The following is an 18,735-nucleotide window of genomic DNA, read 5'->3' on the forward strand; positions in this document are numbered from 1 at the left end:
GGCCTCTCCAGAATATTTCTCTCCTCTGAGACCCCTGAGGTACCCAATATCATCCTCCCTCGTTACTGTCTCGTCGGTGCAGAGCAATTGGACATTGAATCCATTGTGCATGCGGCTCAACCAAGCGAGGCAGCCCCTAGTCAATACCCCACTAACCGTGTTTATGTTCCCAGCTCTGTCCGCTCACAGGTACTGCAGTGGGGTCACTCTTCCCGGTTTTCCTATCACCCTGGAACCAGGCGTACTCAGGCCTTCATCAGTCGGCGTTTCTGGTGGCTCTCCATGGGAGATGACATCCGCAACTACGTCTCAGCCTGCTCAATCTGTACTCAAGGCAAGAATTCTGACCGGTCACCCGCTGGTCTGTTACAACCCCTGTCTATCCCCAAGAGATCCTGCTCCCACATTGCCCTAGACTTCGTGACCGATCTTCCCCAATCAGATGGGAACACCACCATTCTCACAGCAGTTGATCGCTTCTCCAAGTCTGTACACTTCATTCCTTTACCTAAACAACCCTCTGCCAAAGAAACAGCCAAATTACTAATACTACATGTTTTAAAATTACACGGTTTACCTGTAGATGTTATGTCAGACAGGGGTTCTCAATTCACATCCAACTTCTGGAGGGCATTATGCAATCTTCTGGGTGCGTCTGTGAGTCTGTCTTCAGGATTCCACTTACAGGCCAATGGCCAGACCGAGAGGGCCAACCAACAGCCTGAGACAGTATTGCGATGTCTGGTCTCCCAGAACCCCTCCGCGTGGAGTCAACAGTTACCCTGGGCCGAGTAGGCCATAAACTCTCATCGGTCCTCATCCAACGGTCTGTCGCCCTTCGAATGCTACCTTGACTACCAACCTCCACTATTTCCTTGCCCAGGAAGAGGAGATTTGCGTTCCATCTGCCGAGGCATTCATCCGCTGTTGCTATCGGACGTGCAAGCGCACTCTTTGTGTCCTCTCCATGCCTCAGCTAGGATCAAGTATCAAGCTGACTGCAATCGCTCCACGGCCCTACGATACCGACAGGAACAGCGTGTGTGACCTTCAACCCGAGACCTGCCCTCAAGGTAGATTTCCGCAAACTCGCCCCCTGCTTTATCGGCCCTTTTCCCACGGCTAAAGTCAACAGCCCTGCTGCCGTCCGTCTCAAGCTCCCCTCCACTCTCTGCCGCATTTATCCCACAATCCATGTGTCCCGCATCAACCCTATCATGAGCGATCCCCTGTGTCCTGTCACCAACATCCCCCCTCCCCCACGGCTCGTCGACGGGTCAGAGGCCTTCACGGTGCGTCGACTGTGGGGCGTTCGTCACTGAAGTCGTGCCTTCCAGTACCTTCTTGTCTGGGAGGGCTATGGTCCTGAGGAGAGGTGCTGGATACCCGCCTGTAACATCCTGGACCCCACTCTCAACAGGGACATTCATCGCCAGCACCCAGTTCCTCCTGCCGTGACGCTAACAGGTGTCCGTAGAGGGGAGAGGGGCTTACTGTCAGTACATCCAGTTGAAATCTGTCTTTTTGTGTGTTTTCCCCCTAACCGTCATTCTGTGGTTTTCTAGTGTCATGTGCTCTTGTTTGTTTTCTTGCCCCGTGTGTTCCTGTCCCCACTCCTGCTCTACTCCGGCCCCTGTATCACTGATTACTCGGCCTCTCACCTGTTTCCCATTATTACCTGTTTTTCTGCCACTTGTGTCTCATTGCGCTTCATCTGTCATCTGCCTCTCTGTTTATTGCTCAGTGTACTTTAGTCCTGTGTTTTCACCTATTTGTTGCCAGATTGTGTCCGTGACCTTTCCCGAGCCTTTCTAGCATTCGTATCTGAACTCTGTCCGTCTGAATATCGGCTCTGCCTGTTTCCCGATTCTGATTTTTGGATTTCTCTGGATTTTTTGATCTCCGCCTGAACTTTGACGCCGACTTTGTTGTCCTGCTATTCAATAAGTATCACAGTGAGCACAGTACTTGGTCTATGATTGCATCCTTGCTGCGGCGTCCTGACAAGGGCCTGGGTTACAGGCAGAAGTTACTCAGGGTGTAAATTTATTCATTGGAGGAGGAAGGGTGATTTTATTGAGGGCTGTAAGATCGTGTGGAACACAAATTGGGAAATCAGAAACTAAAGGGGACAGATGTAATGGGAATGACGCGAGAAACTTACTCGCTCCTAGAATGAACTGCTAGAAGTGGATGAGGCAGGTATATTGTCAACATTTCAAATGCACTTGGACAGGGAAAGGCGAGGTTAAATCCCCAGAGGGATATGGGTCAAACCCGGGCAAATGAGAATTTATTTATTTACTATACAGTGCACAATGGGCCCTTACAGCCCTTCGAGCCACGCCGCCCCCACTGATTTAATGCTAGCCTAATCATGGGACAATTTACAATGACCAATTAACATACCAACTGGAACATCTTTGGACTGCGGGAGGAAACCACAGGGAGGACGTAGAAATTCCATACAGGCAGAGGCAGAATTGAACCTGGGTCGCCTGTAATGAAAGCTACCATACCGCCCAGTCGGTAGTGATCGGGTGGCAGAAGGTCTTCTTTCCGTGTCTATAAGGTATGGGACTTTATGACTCGAATACGTTCAATTCTCCAAGAAACACGTTTCCCTACCATCTCAATTCGTAGAAGACAGATATTATTTTCATGGGAAGATGGTGAGATACCAACAGTGGATCATCAACCTGAACTCGAATACAATCACGAACAGTTAATATCATAAGTAAAAAAATTATTAAATTTACATCATACCGTGTGGAGCCATCGAGAGAGCAATTTGCACTGAAAAAGAAAACAAAAGATCTTGTAGTACATTTATCATCGGTAACACCATGCTAAACTGTGTAGAAAAATTTTATTGTTATGTACAGTATCATTTCCTCCTTGGCATCGAGCTTCAGCCGCATGGTTGACATTATGATTGTTCTGGAACTAAGTGAATTCGAGCTGTATTGCTATTACTGAGACTGAATGACATTTTTCTACCTCGAAGGATGTTGTTGATACAAATGGTGACACCAGTGTGCACATATTCTGAAATCTAGAGCAAAAGAAATAGGCTGCTGGAAGAACTCAGCAGGTCGGTCAAAATCTACTGGGGGAAATTGTGGGACTCAACAATGGCCACCATTCTAAGGACGACCGTAATTTTATTATGTAATTATTTAAATCGAGGTACAAAATATTGCACATATTGGAATATTGGAGAAACGCACAAAGGAGTTGGAGGAACTGACCGAGAAATCAAGCTTTGTCTCGTGGCCAATCCGGACATCTGAAGCTTGGAGAGGAGGGAACCTCAATCATGTCCACTGTCCGAGGATAAAAGGCAAGAGCGGACACGACAGCGTAATAAAGCTTTGACCAGTTGCCAGTCCGGGCATTAGAAGCCTGGAGAGCTTTGTCAAGAGATTCAAAATGCTATTCAGACCAAATATCAGAATGGGAAAGAAATGTGACCAGGGTAACTTTGACTGTGGAATGATTGTTGGTGGTAGACCGAATACTTTGAATATCTCAGAAATTGCTGCTCTCCTGGGATTTTCCTGCACAACAGTCTCTATAGAGTGGTGCGGAAAACAATCAGCTAACAGACAAGAGCGTCCAGTGAGCGGCAGATTTGCGGGCGAAAACTCCGTGTTAATGAGAGGCAACAAACACGAGGAATTCTGCAGATGCTTGAAATTCAAGCAACACACATCAAAGTTGTTGGTGAACGCAGCAGGCCAGGCAGCATCTCTGGGAAGAGGTACAGTTCACGTTTCAGGCCGAGACCCTTCGTCAGGACTTCGTCGGGTCTCGGCCCGAAACGTCGACTGTACCTCTTCCTAGAGATGCTGCCTGGCCTGCTATGTTCACCAGCAACTTTGATGTGTGTTGCTAATGAGAGGCTGGGTGTGTTTCAGCGAACAAAAAAATGTGACAGTAACTCAAATAACTAGGCGTTGCAACGGTGATTTGCAGAAGAACATTTCTGAACTCAAAGCACTTCGAAGCTGGACGTGGATGTGCTACAGCAGCAGAGGACCACGAAAATGCACTCAGTGGCCTCTTTATTATGCACAGACTTCACCTAATAAAGTGGCCAGGGATTGTATCGCCATTCGTGCAAGTACAACGAACGTTGTTATTATACTGAGAACCTGAAAACCGTACTGGTTACCTATTGAAGAGTCGTCTATTCCCCACTAGTACGCCTATGTAACCTAGAATATATAGTGTCCATAAAATGTATTCAACGCCTTGGAAGTTTTCATGTTTTATTGTTTTACAACATTGAATGACAGTGGATTTAGTCTGGCTCTTCTTTGATATTGATCAACGAAAACAGACTACTTCGTGTCAAAGTGAAAACAGATTTCTACAAAGTGATCTAAGTTAACTACAAACATAAAACACAAAAGAATTGATTGCATAAGTATTCACCCGCCTTCAAGTCAGCATTTAGTAGATGCACCTTTGGCAGAAATTACAGCCTTTAGAATGTGTTGTCAGCTTTTCACGTATGGACACAACAATTATTCCCATTCTTCCTGACAAAACTGCTCAGGCTCTGTCAGATTGCATGGGGATCGTGAATGACCAGACATTTACAAGTCCAGCCACAAATTCTCAATTGGACTCTGACATGGCCACTCCAAGTCATTAACTTTGCTGTTTTTAAATATTCCTGTGTAACTTTGATTTTATGCTTGGGGTCATAGTCTGCTGAAAAACAAATCTCCCAAGTCGCAGTTCTCTTGCAGACTGCATCAGATTTTCCTCCAGGATTTCCTTATATTTTGCTGCATTCATATTACTCTCTACCTTCACAAGCCTTAAAGGGCCTGCTGCAATGAAGCATCCCCACAGCATGATTTCAGCTGATTTCAGAGTATTTTTACATGCTTTCTGGCAAACTCTAGCCTAGATTTCATATGAGCTGTAACTGATGAAGCACCTGGGCAACAGCTGTTGTATGAGCTCCGTGACTCAGAATACAAGGGGGAAGAAGAGGCGTGCTGTGGTGAATCAGGAATTAGTTAGTTAAGGAACTGGACAAGAGGTTCTGAAAGCGAAAACGAGATTCCTATTACGGGTGCCAGGGTCCGGGATATCTTGGATCGAGCCCTCAGAATTGTAAGGTGGGAGTGTGAACAGCCAGAGGTCGTGGTCCACATAGGTACAAATGACATGGATATGATAAGTAACGAGTTTCGGCAAAAGAAGTTGGATGCTAGGCTAATGGACAAGACCTTCAGGGTTGTGGTCTTAGGTTTGCTCCCTGTGCCACGTGCCAGAGAGGCCAGAATTCGGCAGCTTATACAGTTAAAAATGTATGGGAGTGAGGCCATACGATTTTCTGGATCATTGGGCTCTCTTCGAGGGAAGGTGGACCTGTATAGAAGGTTCGGTTTGCACCTGAACTGGAGGGGTACTAATGTCCTAGCAGAAAGCTTTGTTAATGCTTCACGGTGGGTTTAGACCTGAGATGCAGGAGGATGAGAACCAGAGTGGTAGACCAGTTAGTGGAGAGGTTGTGGAGGCAGATGTTGGTAAGAACTCAGATATGGTACGGAAGGAAAAGTTTGAGCATGGTGCGACTGGTGTCCTGAGCTGCGTATATATCAGTGCAAGAGGTATCGTGGGAAAGGTAGGTGATAGTGCTGAAAACAGCGTAGCTGATTTACAACCAGAGGCAAAGCGTAATGAGGAGAGACTTCTGTTAGGCCAAAATTGTAATCAACAGGATGAGTTATAGCGTAAAAGGCGGACAAAATTTAAAAGGCTGAATACAGGACTGAAAGGGTTGTATTTGAATGGGCGCAATGTACGTAAAAAAATAAAGTAGATGAACTTGCAGCATAGTTGGTGGTTGGCAGGTATAATGTTGTAGATATCAATGAATGGTTAAGAAGATTATAGCTGGGAGTGTGAAGTCCAAAGATACACATTGTATCGAAAGGACTGGCAGACAGCAAAGGGACGTCCTTGCTCTGTTGGTAAAAAATTCAGATCGAATCATTAAAGAGAGCTGACATAGGTGACATAGTTCGGAAGATGTTGAATCATTATGGATAGAGTATTGAAATAGCCAGGGTAAAACTACCTTGATGGGAGCTGTACCAAAACAATACTAGGGATGTGGTCTACAAATTACAACGTGTGTTAGAAAATGCATCCCAGAAGGGCAATATTACAATGATCATGGGAGATTTCAATATGCAGGTAGATTGAGAAAATTAGGTTGGTTCACGATTCCAGGAGGAGGAATATCTACAGTACCTACGAAATGGCATTTTACTGCAGCTCGTGATTGAGCTAACTAAGGGATCGGCTAGAATTGATTGGAGAGTTTAAGGTAATAAAGAAAGCCTTCGGAGAAAGTGATATAATATGATGGAATTTCCCCTGAAATTTGAGAAAGAGGCGCTGAAATCAGATGTATCATCATTATAGTGGAGTAAAAGGAATTACAGAGGCATGAGAGAGGATTTGGTCTGGACTGATAGGAAACGATCTCCGGCGACGATGACGGCAGAGTAGCAATGGCTGGAATTTCTGGCAGCAATTCGGAACACGGGATAGAACAACGGAAAGAGGAAAAAGTATTCTAAAGGAAAGATGGCACAACTGTGGCTAACAAGAGAAGTCAAAGCCAACAAAAAATCTAAGAGGAGGGCATATAGTAGAGCAAAAATTTGCGGTGATTTAGAGGATTGTAAAGCTTGTAAGATCCAACAGAAGGCAACTAAAAAGTTATTCTGAAGGGAAAGATGGAATACGAAAGTAAGCTACACAGCATTATTAAAGATATAACAAAAGTTTCTTCAGGTACGTAAAGTGTAAAAGAGAGGCAACAGTGAATATCGGACCGCTGCAAAACAATGCTGTAATAACGGGGAACAAAGAAACGCCGTACGAGGTGAATAAGTATTTAACTTCATTCTTCACTGAACAAGACACTAGCAGTGCGGTGAAAGTTCCAGGTGTTAAGGGACATGAAGAGTGTAAAACTACTATAACTACAGAGAAGGTTCTTGGTAACTGAAAGTTCTGAAGGTAGATAAGTCACCTGGACAAGATGATCTCCCTCCTAAACAGATATACTGTTCTGGATACTGTTGGGGGAGATGTCTCATCAGGCGATAGGCAGCAGCAGCCGAATTCATGGTACCATGGGAGGCTCTGCGGCACAGGAGGGAAGGAAAAGGAGTGGGAGAGCTGTAGTGATAGGGGATCGCTTGCAAGGGGGACAGATAGGCATTTCTGCGGCAGCAAACGAGACTACAGGAGGGTATGTTGCCTCCTTGGTGCAAGGGTCAAGGATGTCTCTGAGCGGCTGCAGGACATTCTGGAGTGGGAAGGTGAACAGCCAGTGGTCGTGGTGCACATATCTACCAACGATATAGGTAAAAACCGTGATGAGGTCCTATAAGGTGAATTTAGGGAGTTAAAGGATAAACTAAAAAGTAGGACCACAAAGGTAATAATCTCGAGATTACTACTAGTGCCACGTGCTAGTCAGAGTAGAAATAGGAGGATATTTCAGATGAATATGTGGCTTGAAAATGGAGCAAGGGGGAGGGATTCAAATTTCTGGGGCATTGGAACCAGTTCTGGAGGAGGTGGAACCGGTACAAAGAGGATGGTCTGCACCTGGGCTGGACAGGAACCAATGTCCTAGGGGGAGCGTTTGCTACTGTTGTTCAGGAAGATTTAAACTAATGTGGCGGGGGATGGGAACAAGTGCATAGAGACAGAGGGGTGTAAAATGAGGATAGAAGCAAATAGTAGTAAGGTAAAAAGTAAAAGTGGCAGGTCGGCAAATCCAGGGCAAAAATCAAAAATGGGCCACTTTTCAACATAATTGTATAAGGACTAAGAGTGTTGTAAAAGCAAGCCTGAAAGCTTTGTGTGTCAATGCAAGGAGCATTCGTAACAAGGTGGATGAATTGAATGTGCAGATAGTTATTAATGCATATGATATAGTTGGGATCACAGAGACATGGCTCCAGTGTGACCAAGGATGGGAGCTCAACATTCAGGGATATTCAATATTCAGGAGGGATAGACATGAAAGAAAAGGAGGTGGGTGGCATTGCTGGTTAGAGAGGAGATTAACACAATAGAAAGAAAGGACATTAGTCGGGAGGATGTGGAATCGATATGGGTAGAGCTGCATAACACTAAGGGGCTGAAAACGCTGGTGGGAGTTGTGTACAGGCCACCTAACAGTAGTAGTTGGGCATTAAACAGGAAATTAGAAATGCGTGCAATAAAGGAACAGCAGTTATAGTGGGTGACTTCAATCTACATATAGATTGGGTGAACCAAATTGGTAAGTGTGCTGAGGCAGAGGATTTCTTGGAATGTATGCGGGATGGTTTTCTGAGCCAACATGTCGAGGAACGAACTAGAGAGCAGGCCATTCTAGACTGGGTATTGAACAATGGGGAAGGGTTAATTAGCAATCTTGTCGTGCGAGGCCCCTTGGGTAAGAGTGACCATAATATGGTTGAATTCTTCATTAAGATGGAGAGTGATACAATTAATTCAATAACAAAGGTTCTGAACTTAAAGAAGGGTAATTTTGAAGGTATGAGACGTAAATTAGCTAAGATAGACTGGCAACTGATACTTAAAGGGTTGACGGTGGATATGCAATGGCAAGCATTTAAAGATCACATGGATGAACTACAATTGTTCATCCCAGTTTGGCAAAAGAATAAACCAGGGAAGGTTGTGCACCCGAGTCTGACAAGGGGAATTAGGGATAGTATCAATTCCAAAGAAGAAACATACAAATTAGCCAGAAAGAGCGGCACACCTGAGGACTGGGAGAAACTCAGAGTCCAGCAGAGGAGGACAAAGGGCTTAATTAGGAAAGGGAAAAAAGATGATGAGAGAAAGCCGGCAGGGAACATAAACACTGACTGTAAAAGCATTTATAGATATGTGAAAAGAAAAAGATTGGATAAGACAAATGTAGGTCCCTTACAGTCAGAAACAGGTGAATTGATCATGGGGAACAAGGACATGGCAGACCAATTGAATAACTACTCTGGTTCCGTCTTCGCTAAGGAGGACATAAATAATCTTCGGGAAATAGTAGGGGACCCCAGGGTCTAGTGAGATGGAGGAACTGAGGGAAATACATGTTAATAGGGAAGTGGTGTTAGGTAAATTGAAGGGACTGAAGGCAGATAAATCCCCAGGGCCAGATGGTCTGCATCCCAGAGTGCTTAAGGAAGTAGCCCAAGAAATAGTGGATGCATTAGTGATAATTTTTCAAAACTCTTTAGATTCTTGATTAGTTCCTGAGGATTGGAGGGTGGCTAATGTAACTCTGCTTTTTAAAAAAGGAGGGAGAGAGAAACCAGGCAATTATAGACCGGTAAGCCTGACATCGGTGGTGGGAAAAATACTAGAGTCAGTTATCAAGGACGTGATAATAGCACATTTGGAAAGCGGTGAAATCATCGGACAAAGTCAGCATGGATTTCTGAAAGGAAAATCATGTCTGACGAATCTCATAGAATTTTTTGAGGATGTAACTAGTAGAGTAAATAAGGGAGAACCAGTGGATGTGGTATATTTTGGATTTTCGGAAGGTTTTTGGCAAGGTCCCACACAGGAGATTAGTGTGCAAGCTTAAAGCACACGGTATTGGAGGTATGGTATTGATGTGGATAGAGAATTGGTTGGCAGACAGGAAGAAAAGAGTGGGAATAAACGGTACCTTTTCAGAATGGCAGGCAGTGACTAGTGGGGTACCGCAAGGCTCAGTGCTGGGACTCCAGTTGTTTACAATATATATTAATGACTTAGACGAGGGAATTAAATGCAGCATCTCCAAGTTTGCGGATGACACGAAGCTGGACGGCAGTGTTAGCTGTGAGGAAGTTGCTAAGAGGATGCAGGGTGACGTGGATAGGTTAGGTGAGCGGGCAAATTCATGGCAGATGCAATTTAATGTGGATAAATGTGAGTTTATCCACTTTGGTGGCAAGAACAGGAAAACAGATTATTATCTTAATGGTGGCCGATTAGGAAAAGGGGAAGTGCAACGAGACCTGGGTGTCATGTACACCAGTCATTGAAAGTGGGCATGCAGGTACAGCAGGTGGTGAAAAAGGCAAATGGTATGCTGGCGTTCATAGCAAGAGGATTCGAGTACAGGAGCAGGGAGGTACTACTGCACTTGTACAAGGCGTTGGTGAGACCACACCTGGAGTATTGTGTGCAGTTTTGATCCCCTAATCTGAGGAAAGACATTCTTGCAATAGAGGGAGTACAAAGAAGGTTCACCAGATTGATTCCTGGGATGGCAGGACTTTCATATGTTGAAAGACTGGATCGACTAGGCTTATACTCTCTGGAATTTAGAAGATTGAGGGGGGATCTTATTGAAAAGTATAAAATTCTAAAGGGATTGGACAGGCTAGATGTAGGAAGATTGTTCCCGATGTTGGGGAAGTCCAGAACGAGGGGCCACAGTTTGAGGATAAAGGGGAAGCCTTTTAGGACCGAAATGCGGAAAAACGTCTTCAGACAGAGAGTGGTGAATCTGTGGAATTCTCTGCCACAGGAAACAGTTGAGGCCAGTTCATTGGCTATATTTAAGAGGGAGTTAGATATCGCCCTTGTGTCTAAAGGGATCAGGGGGTATGAAGAGAGGGCAGGTACAGGGTTCTGAGTTGGATGATCAACCATGATCATACTGAATGGCGGTTCAGGCTCGAGGGGCCGAATGGCCTACTTCTGCACCTATTTTCTGTGTTTCTATGTTTCTATGTACACCACAGGGCTCTGAAAGGGGTGACTGAAGAGATGGTGGAGGTATTAGTAATGATCTTACAGGAATCACGAGTTTCTGGAATGGTTCTGGAAGACTGGAAAATTGACACCCATTCTTCAAGAAGGGAGAGGGGCAGAAGAATGGAAACTATAGGCCAGTAAGTCTAACCTCTGGTTGGAAAGAATTTGGAGCCGATTATTAAGGATGAGGCCTCGGGGTGCTTGGAAGCATATGATAAAATGGGCCGTAGTCATCCCGGTTTCGTCAAAGGAAGATCTTGCTGAGAAATCTGTTGGAATTCTTTGAAGATATGACAAACAGGATAGCCAATGAAGAATCGGCTGATGTTGTGCACTTGGATTTTCAGAAGGCTTTAGATAAGTTGATACATATGAGGCTGCTTAACAAGCTATGCGCCCATAGTGTTACAGGAATATTCTATCCTGGATAAAGCAGTGGCGATTGGCAGGAGGAGGCAAAGTGTGGGAATAAAGTGAGCCATTTCTGGCTGGTTAACGGTGACTAGTGGTCTTCCACAGGGATTCTGTATTGGGACTGATTCTTTTTATGCTTATTCTGAAAGATTTGGATGATGGAATTGATGGTTTTGTTGCAAAGATTTCAGACAATATGAAGATAGGTGGAATTGTTAATAGTTTTGAGGAAGCAGAGAGGCTACAGAAAGACTTAGACAGTGCAAAGTAATCTCATACAGTGTCGAAAACCATACAGTGTATGGTTATGCACTTAGGCAGAAAAAATGAAAGGATTGACTATTTTCTAAATGGAGAGGTGCAAGGTGCCTTGGGAGTCCGTGTACAGGATTCCTTAAAGATTACTTTACAGATTGAGTTTGTGATGAGGAAAGCAAATGCAATGTTAGCATTCCTTTCAAGAGAGATAGAATATAATGTAATGTTGAGACTGTATAAAGAACTGGTGAGGCCTCACTTTAAGCATTGTGAGCAGGTTTGGGCCCCTTATCTTAGACCGGATATGCTGAAACTTGAGAGGGTTCAAAGGAAGTTCACGAAAATGATTCCAAGTTTGAATAGCTTGTCAAAAGAGAAGAGCATTTGATGGCTCTGGACCTGTGTACTCTGGAGTTCAGAAGAATCAGGGGTGACCTCGCTCAAACGTATTGATGCTGAAAGGCCTTGATGGAGTGGCTGTGGAGAGGATGTTTCCTATGGTGGGAAACATATGGTGGATGTTTTCTATGACCGGAGGGCACAGCCTCAAAATAGAGGGACATCCTTTTGGAACAGTGATGTGGTAGCCAGAGAGTGGTGAATCTATGGAATTTTTTGCTACAGACAGCTATAAAGGCTGTCTTTATGTATAGTAAGTTCAACTTGAAATTTGATAGGGAGAAAGTAAAGTTTGACGTTGCAGTATTTTAGTGGAGTAAAGCAAGTTACAGTAATATTAGAAAGGAGTTGGCCAATGTAAATTGTAAACAGATACTGACCTGGGATCATAGCAGAGCAGCAATCACTTGAGTCTCTGGGTAAAATCAGATAGCTGCGGGGTAGATGTATTCCAAAAACAAAGAAATACTCAAATGGCAAAATACTGCACTACAACCGTGGCTGGCAAGAGACGTCGAAGCGAATGAAAAAGCAAAAGAGAAGGTATATAATAGAGCAAAAAAAAAAAGTGGGAAGATAAAGGATTCAGCTTTTAAAACTGACAGAGAGCAACTAAAAAAATCATTAGGAAGGAAAAGATGAAATGTGAAAGCAAGCTAGCAAAATATATCAAGGTGGATTGAAAAGGCTACTTCAAGTGTATAAAAATTTAGAGAGATTAGAGTGGATATAGGACTGTTAGAAAATGAGGCCAGAGAAATAATAACAGGGGAAAAGGAGATGTCAGATGAACTAAATAAGTATTTTGCATCAGTCTTCACTGCGGAAGTCACTAGCAATATGCCTTGTGTTGAAGGGTGTGAGGGAAGACACAGTGAGTGCAGTTACTATTATAAGGGAGAGGGTGCTCAAAAAGCTAAAAAAAAAAAAAAAAAAAAGTCACCCAGACCAGATAAACTGCACCTGAAGATTCTAAAACAGGTAGCGGTATAGATTTAGGAGGCATTAGTAAAGATCTTTCAAGAATCATTGGACTCTGGCATGGTTCCAGAGGAGTGGGAAATTGCAAATGTCACCCCAGTCTTTAAGAAAGGAGGAAGGCAGCAGAAAGGGAAGTTAGCCTGGACTCAGTGGTTGGGAAGATTTTGGCTTGAATTGTTAAAGGTGAGGTTATGAAGTACTTGGGGAGACAGAAAAAGATAGGACAAAGTCAGCATAGTTTCCGTAAGGGAAATCTTCCCTGACGAACTTGTTGTAATTCTTTGAGGAGACTACAAGTGGGATAGATAAAGGGGGTGCAGTGGATGTTGTATATTTGGATTCTCAGAAGGCCTTTGACAAGGTGACATACATGAGGCTGCTTACCAAGTTAAGAGCCCATGGTATTACAGAAAAGTTACTAGGATGGTTAGGGCGTTGACTGATTGGTAGGAGGCAGTGAGTGGGAATAAAGGATTCCTTTTCTGGTTGACTGCCAGTAACTGGTGTTATTCCGCAGTGATCGGTGTTGGAACTGTTTCTTTTTATGCTGTATATCAATGATTTCGATGATGGAATAGATCCCTTTGTTGTCAGGTTTGCAGATGATACGACGATGAGTGGAGGGGCAGGTAGTGTTGAGAAAATAGAATGGGTGCAGAAGGATTCAGGCAGATTGGAGGAATAGGCAAGAAAGTGGTAAATTAAATACAATGTTGTAAAACGCATGTCATGCACTTCGGTATAAGAAATAAATGTGCGGATTGTTTTCTAAACGGAGAGAAATTCCAAAAATCTGACATGCAAGGGCACTTGGGTGTCCTTGTGCAGAACACCCTCAAAGTTAACTTGCATGTTGAGTCCGTGGTAAGGAAGGCAAATGTAATGTTGGAATTCATTTCAAGATGTCTAGAATATATGAGCAGGGATGTGATGCTGAGTCTTTCTAAGGCACTGGTGAGACCTCAGCTTGAGGATTTTGAAGAGTTTTGGGCTCCTTGTCTTAGAAAAGACGTGCCGGCATTGGAAAAGGGTCAGAGGAGGTTCACAACGATGATTCGGGGAATGAAAGGGTTATTATGTGAGGAACATTTGATGGTTCTGGGGTCATCCTCGCTGAAATTTAGAAGGATAGGTAAGGGGGGTGGATCTCATTGAAACCTTGCGAACGTTGCAAGACCTAGACAGAGTAGATGTGGAAAGGATGTTTACCATGGTGGGGGAGTCTAGGACAAAAAGTTACAGCATCAGGATAAAGGAGCGTCCATTTAAAATAGAAATACGGAGACATGTCTTTACCAGGGGTGGTGAATTTGTGGAATTTATTACCACAGGCAACTGTGGAGGTAGGTTGTTAGGTATATTTAAGGCGGAAATTGATCTATTTATGATTGACTACGACATCAAAAGATACATGGAGAAGGCCGGGGAGTGGGGCAAAGGGGCGGGGGGTGGGTAAGGATCAACTATGATTGCATGGCGGAAGAGACTCGATGGGCCAAATGGCCTCATTGGCTCCTATAACTTATGGTAACTTACCAATGGTTAGCAAAGAGTTAATTCTTCCTAGGCCCCAGCAACCTAAAATTTGCATTCCCACAGGAGGCTGTAGAAAATAGAGATAGAATGGATTTAACGCAGAAAAGGTGTTCAATCCAGACGGCCTCTGACTCTATAACATTTAAGAGAAATATGGATAACTTCAAGGATGTTTGAGGTATGGAGGATTATGGATCAGGTGCAGGTCGATGGGCCTATGCAGAATAATATTACGACACGGACATGTTTGGATAAAGGACCTGTTTTTGTGCTGTAGTTCTCTATGCGACTATGAGTCTAGGTGAATGGTGACGTGTTGGAAATAAGCTGGAGAAGAAGCGATGAGATCTAAAGGCATTAGTTTTGGTAAAGTTAGCAGAGCAGATAGCTGCGAGTGTACACAGATTGTTCATAGTAGTAGAAAAGGTCGAGAAAGATGGTAAAGAAGTGGACTCCGCCAGTTCAGATTCCTCCACCAAGGATATCTACAGGAGGAGACTTTACAGGAAGGCGACATCTGTCATTAAGTCTCGCCATCATCGTGGCCATATCCTGTTCTCATTCTTGTCATCCCATTCATTCATTCATTTATTTATTTGTTTATCTCAGTAATATTTATATAACTATTTATAACTCTATCTATCCATCTATGTATCCATCCAGCAATCTGTCTATCATGTCTATCATTTCTCTCTCTCTCTCTCTCTCTCCACCACCCTCCGCCATCTCCCCTATCAACTATTCCACTATTCCCTTACTTTGTTTCCCTAGCTCTACCTTTCTCCACCCTTCTCTAATTGTTGCTTTTTTTTAATATCTCTGCGTGCTTGTCTTTCCCTTCCGGTACCCACTTTATTAGATCGTCAGCAGAACGCCTGCCTTGATCAAGTTTCAGGTTTCACTCTCGAAATCACACACCATAAAATTGACCTCGGGTTATGAAAACTTTATACGGGAACAGCTGGGCCACTGCTGACAAATATTCCTCAAAATTACAAAATCTGCCAAATTCAATTCCTTTTCTCGACGTAATTAAGTAATACACATCATAAGGAATTCAAGATCGAAATATTTCTTAGGAATCAACTCTAACTTTAACAAATTAATCCCGATTAGAACATTACCCACCAGTTCTGATTTACAATAGGCTTTCATTAAAATAAATTATTAATGTTCTATTTTGTACCAGAATATCCGAATTAAGTTTCAGACCTTCAGAGGACGGAGGTAATTAACTCGGTATAAGGAAGTACAAATCATAAATCTTTTCAGTCTGATTAAGCGCCCGAAGCTAAGTGCAATGTTAAACCGACAACCGAAATATTATAAATTCGCTTACAGAAAATCAGAAGGAAGTAGGCCCTCTTCATGTTCAGTCTACGGTGTACAATTCAGTCAATTCTGTGAATCTGCGTTATTCAGATCAACCTCATGCGCAGAAATTCCCTGATGGGGTCGAATCATAATCGATCGTCAGACAACGCTTGTTAATTTTAAACCGGGCCGATTTTCAATTTCGTTACCGTGTTGCAAGTCCCCTTAAGCAACAAGCAGGCGTTTTACATCAACACATCACATTACCCATGAATTCTGCCGGAATATTTATAGACGAGGCACAATAAGAAAACTTAACCACAAACTGGGAATTATGCTGTACATTTGCCTTTTTATTTCAAGATCTAATAGGAGAAAAAAGACGTCCAATAAACATCAAAACACAGCGCGTGAAGCATTTCACATCAGGCACGTCCCCGTTCTAGCTTTTCCCGTCACAAATTTAAGTTACCCAGATGTGTTCGCTATCGCAAGGTGAAAAGCAGGCACGGGTCCCAAAATCGCACTTACATACAATCAGGCTTCCGCTCCAATAGAGTGTAAGATGCCGTTGTAGATTCTGTGACTTCCTGAGCACAAGAGGGAGAAGTGGAACTTGAGCCGACCGGATGATACCAAACCTGCAACTCCAGCAGTTTTCTTATCTCTAACAAGCAGATGGAATCTTACCCCGAGGCTACCCCGTAAAATGATTGAAACAGTCTACTCCAAGTTAACCTTACCGCATTAGCGGAAAGACATACCTGTAGTTTCACACTGGAATACTATCATAACGAATTACCCGGGTGAACGACAACTTAAGAACTGTGTATGCAGATTAGCAACATCGGAGAGTGAGGTGAAAGAAAGAGACAGCGAAAATCCTGTACTGAATGGGTTGCGGATGTTGATCCCTTATTCAAGAAAGGGAGTAGAGATAGCCCAGGTAAGTTGACGGAAAAGATCCTGAGAGGCAGGATTTATGAACATCTGAAGAAGCATAATATACTTAGGAATAGTCAGCATTGCTTTGCCAATGGCAGGCCGTGTCTTACGAGCCTGATTGAATTTTTTGAGAATGTGACTAAACACATTGATGAAGGTAGAGCAGTAGATGTAGTGTATATGGATTTCAGTAAAGCATTTGATAAGGTACCCCTTGCGAGGCTTATTGAGAAAGTAAGCAGGTATGGGATCCAAGGGGACATTGCAAAGAGGCAACGAGTGGTTGTAGACGGGTCATATTCTGCATAGAGGTCGGTGAACAGTGGTGTGCCTCAAAGATTTGTTCTGGGACCCCTTCTCTTCGTGATTTTTATAAATGACCTGGATGAGTAAGTGGAGAGATGGTTAGTAAATTTGCTGATAACACAAAGGTTGGGAGTGTTGTGGATAGTGTGGAGAGCTGTCAGAGGTTACAGCGGGACATCAATAGGATGCAAAACTGGGCTGAGAAGTGACAGATGGAGTTCAACACAGACAAATAAGACTCTTGACAGTGTGCGGGATCGAAGGGGTTTTTGGGTCCGAGTCCATAAGACACTCAGATCAGCTGTGCAGGTTGACTCTGTGGTTAAGAAGGCATACGGTGCATTGGCCTTCACCAACCGTGGGACTGAGTTTGGGAGCCGAGAGGTAATGTTGCAGCTATACAGAGCCCTGGTCAGACCCATTTGGAATACTGTGCTCAGTTCTGGTCGCCTCACTTCAGGAAGAATGTGGAAACAATAGAAAGGAAGCAGAAGAGATTTACAAGGATGTTGCCTGGATTCGAGAGCATGCCTTATGTAAATAGGTTGGGTGAACTCGGCCTTTTCTCTTTGGAGCGACGGAGGATGAGATGTGACCTGATAGATGTCTATAAGATGGTTTGGGGCATTGATCGTAGGGATAGTCAGAAGCTTTTTCCCAGGGCTAAAATGGCTAACATGAGAGGGTATAGTTTTAAAGTGCTTGGAAGTAGGTACAGAGGAGATGTAAAGGGTATGTTTTTTACGCAGAGGGTGGTGAGTGTGTCGAATGAGCTGCCGGCGATGGTGGTGGAGGCAGATGCAATAGGGTCTTTTAAGAGACTCCTCGATAGGTACATGGAGCTTAGAAAAATAGAGGACTATCGGTAACCCTAGGTAATTTCTAAGTACATGTTCTGCACAGCATTGTGGGTCGAAGGGCCTGTATTGTGCTGTAGGTTTTTTATGTTTCTATGTTTCTAATATTTAAGCTGGTAGCCACCAAGCATTTAACTCCCTGCAACGTTTGAAATATATGTTAAGCAAAAGGTTCATTCACAGTTCAAAGTTCAAACTACATTCATTATCAATGTATATATTGTTTTCAACCTGGAGATTTGTCTCCTTACAGGCAGCACAAAACAAAGAACCCCAATGGAAAAAGAAGACCGTCAAACACCCAATGTGCAGGAAAAAAAAGACAAATTCAGCAAACCATAAAAACAAGCGAATAAATTCAGAAATATCCAATAAATAACCAATTCTTCGTGTCAGATTTGCATTGATATTTACTTGAGGAATCTAGGAATCTAACCTATTTACATACTGCAATTCGGTGGATTGAAGTCTGTCCGCTGGCGATGGCAGTTATCTTCAGAGTCGGAGAAATACGTATATACTTTAAATAGGACCTTTACGTCGCCATTACTTTGCAGACCGTTAATTGTCTGTACGATCTCGTTTAAGAACACCGCCCGCCCCCCCCCCCCCGCCTCCTCTAACCCCTACTACCACCTTCGAAACTGTCGTCTAAATGTTGTATTCTTCCCCGGGATGTTGTGTTTCCTCCCACGTCGCAATTATTCTACTTCTACTTCTTCTTCTTCTTCTTCTACTTCTTCTTCTGTCAAGGGCTGGTCTGTGAAATCCGGAACTTTGAACTGTGAATGATCCTTTTGCTAAACATATATTTCAAACGTTGCAGGGAGTTAAATCGCTCCTTATTTCAGGTTTTCTGGTTTTCTCTTTTTCTAGTGGGTTCTCTAATTGAGGCAGCTGGTTCACATTT

General features: G+C 43.6%; 1 protein-coding gene across 4 annotated transcripts in view; it reads right to left on the reverse strand.

Annotated features, from left to right (window-relative positions):
- LOC140190212 (Fc receptor-like protein 5) overlaps window positions 1-18,735 on the reverse strand; it is a 94,997-nt gene that overhangs the window by 52,377 nt on the left and 23,885 nt on the right. For 2 of the 4 annotated variants that reach the window (XM_072246757.1, XM_072246760.1), the window contains exons 3-4: window positions 15,743-15,849; window positions 2,767-2,796 (exon numbers count right to left, since the gene is read on the reverse strand). In XM_072246757.1, coding sequence (XP_072102858.1) covers window positions 2,767-2,796; window positions 15,743-15,773 — 61 coding nt within the window. In that variant the 5' untranslated portion in view covers window positions 15,774-15,849. Of the gene's footprint in view, window positions 1-2,766; window positions 2,797-15,742; window positions 15,850-16,248; window positions 16,309-18,735 lie in introns of those variants that run through there. The other 2 variants (XM_072246758.1, XM_072246759.1) reach the window with 2 other exon arrangements.

This window comes from Mobula birostris, chromosome 29 (assembly GCF_030028105.1).
Source record: "Mobula birostris isolate sMobBir1 chromosome 29, sMobBir1.hap1, whole genome shotgun sequence".
Classification (NCBI taxonomy): Eukaryota; Metazoa; Chordata; class Chondrichthyes; order Myliobatiformes; family Myliobatidae; genus Mobula; species Mobula birostris.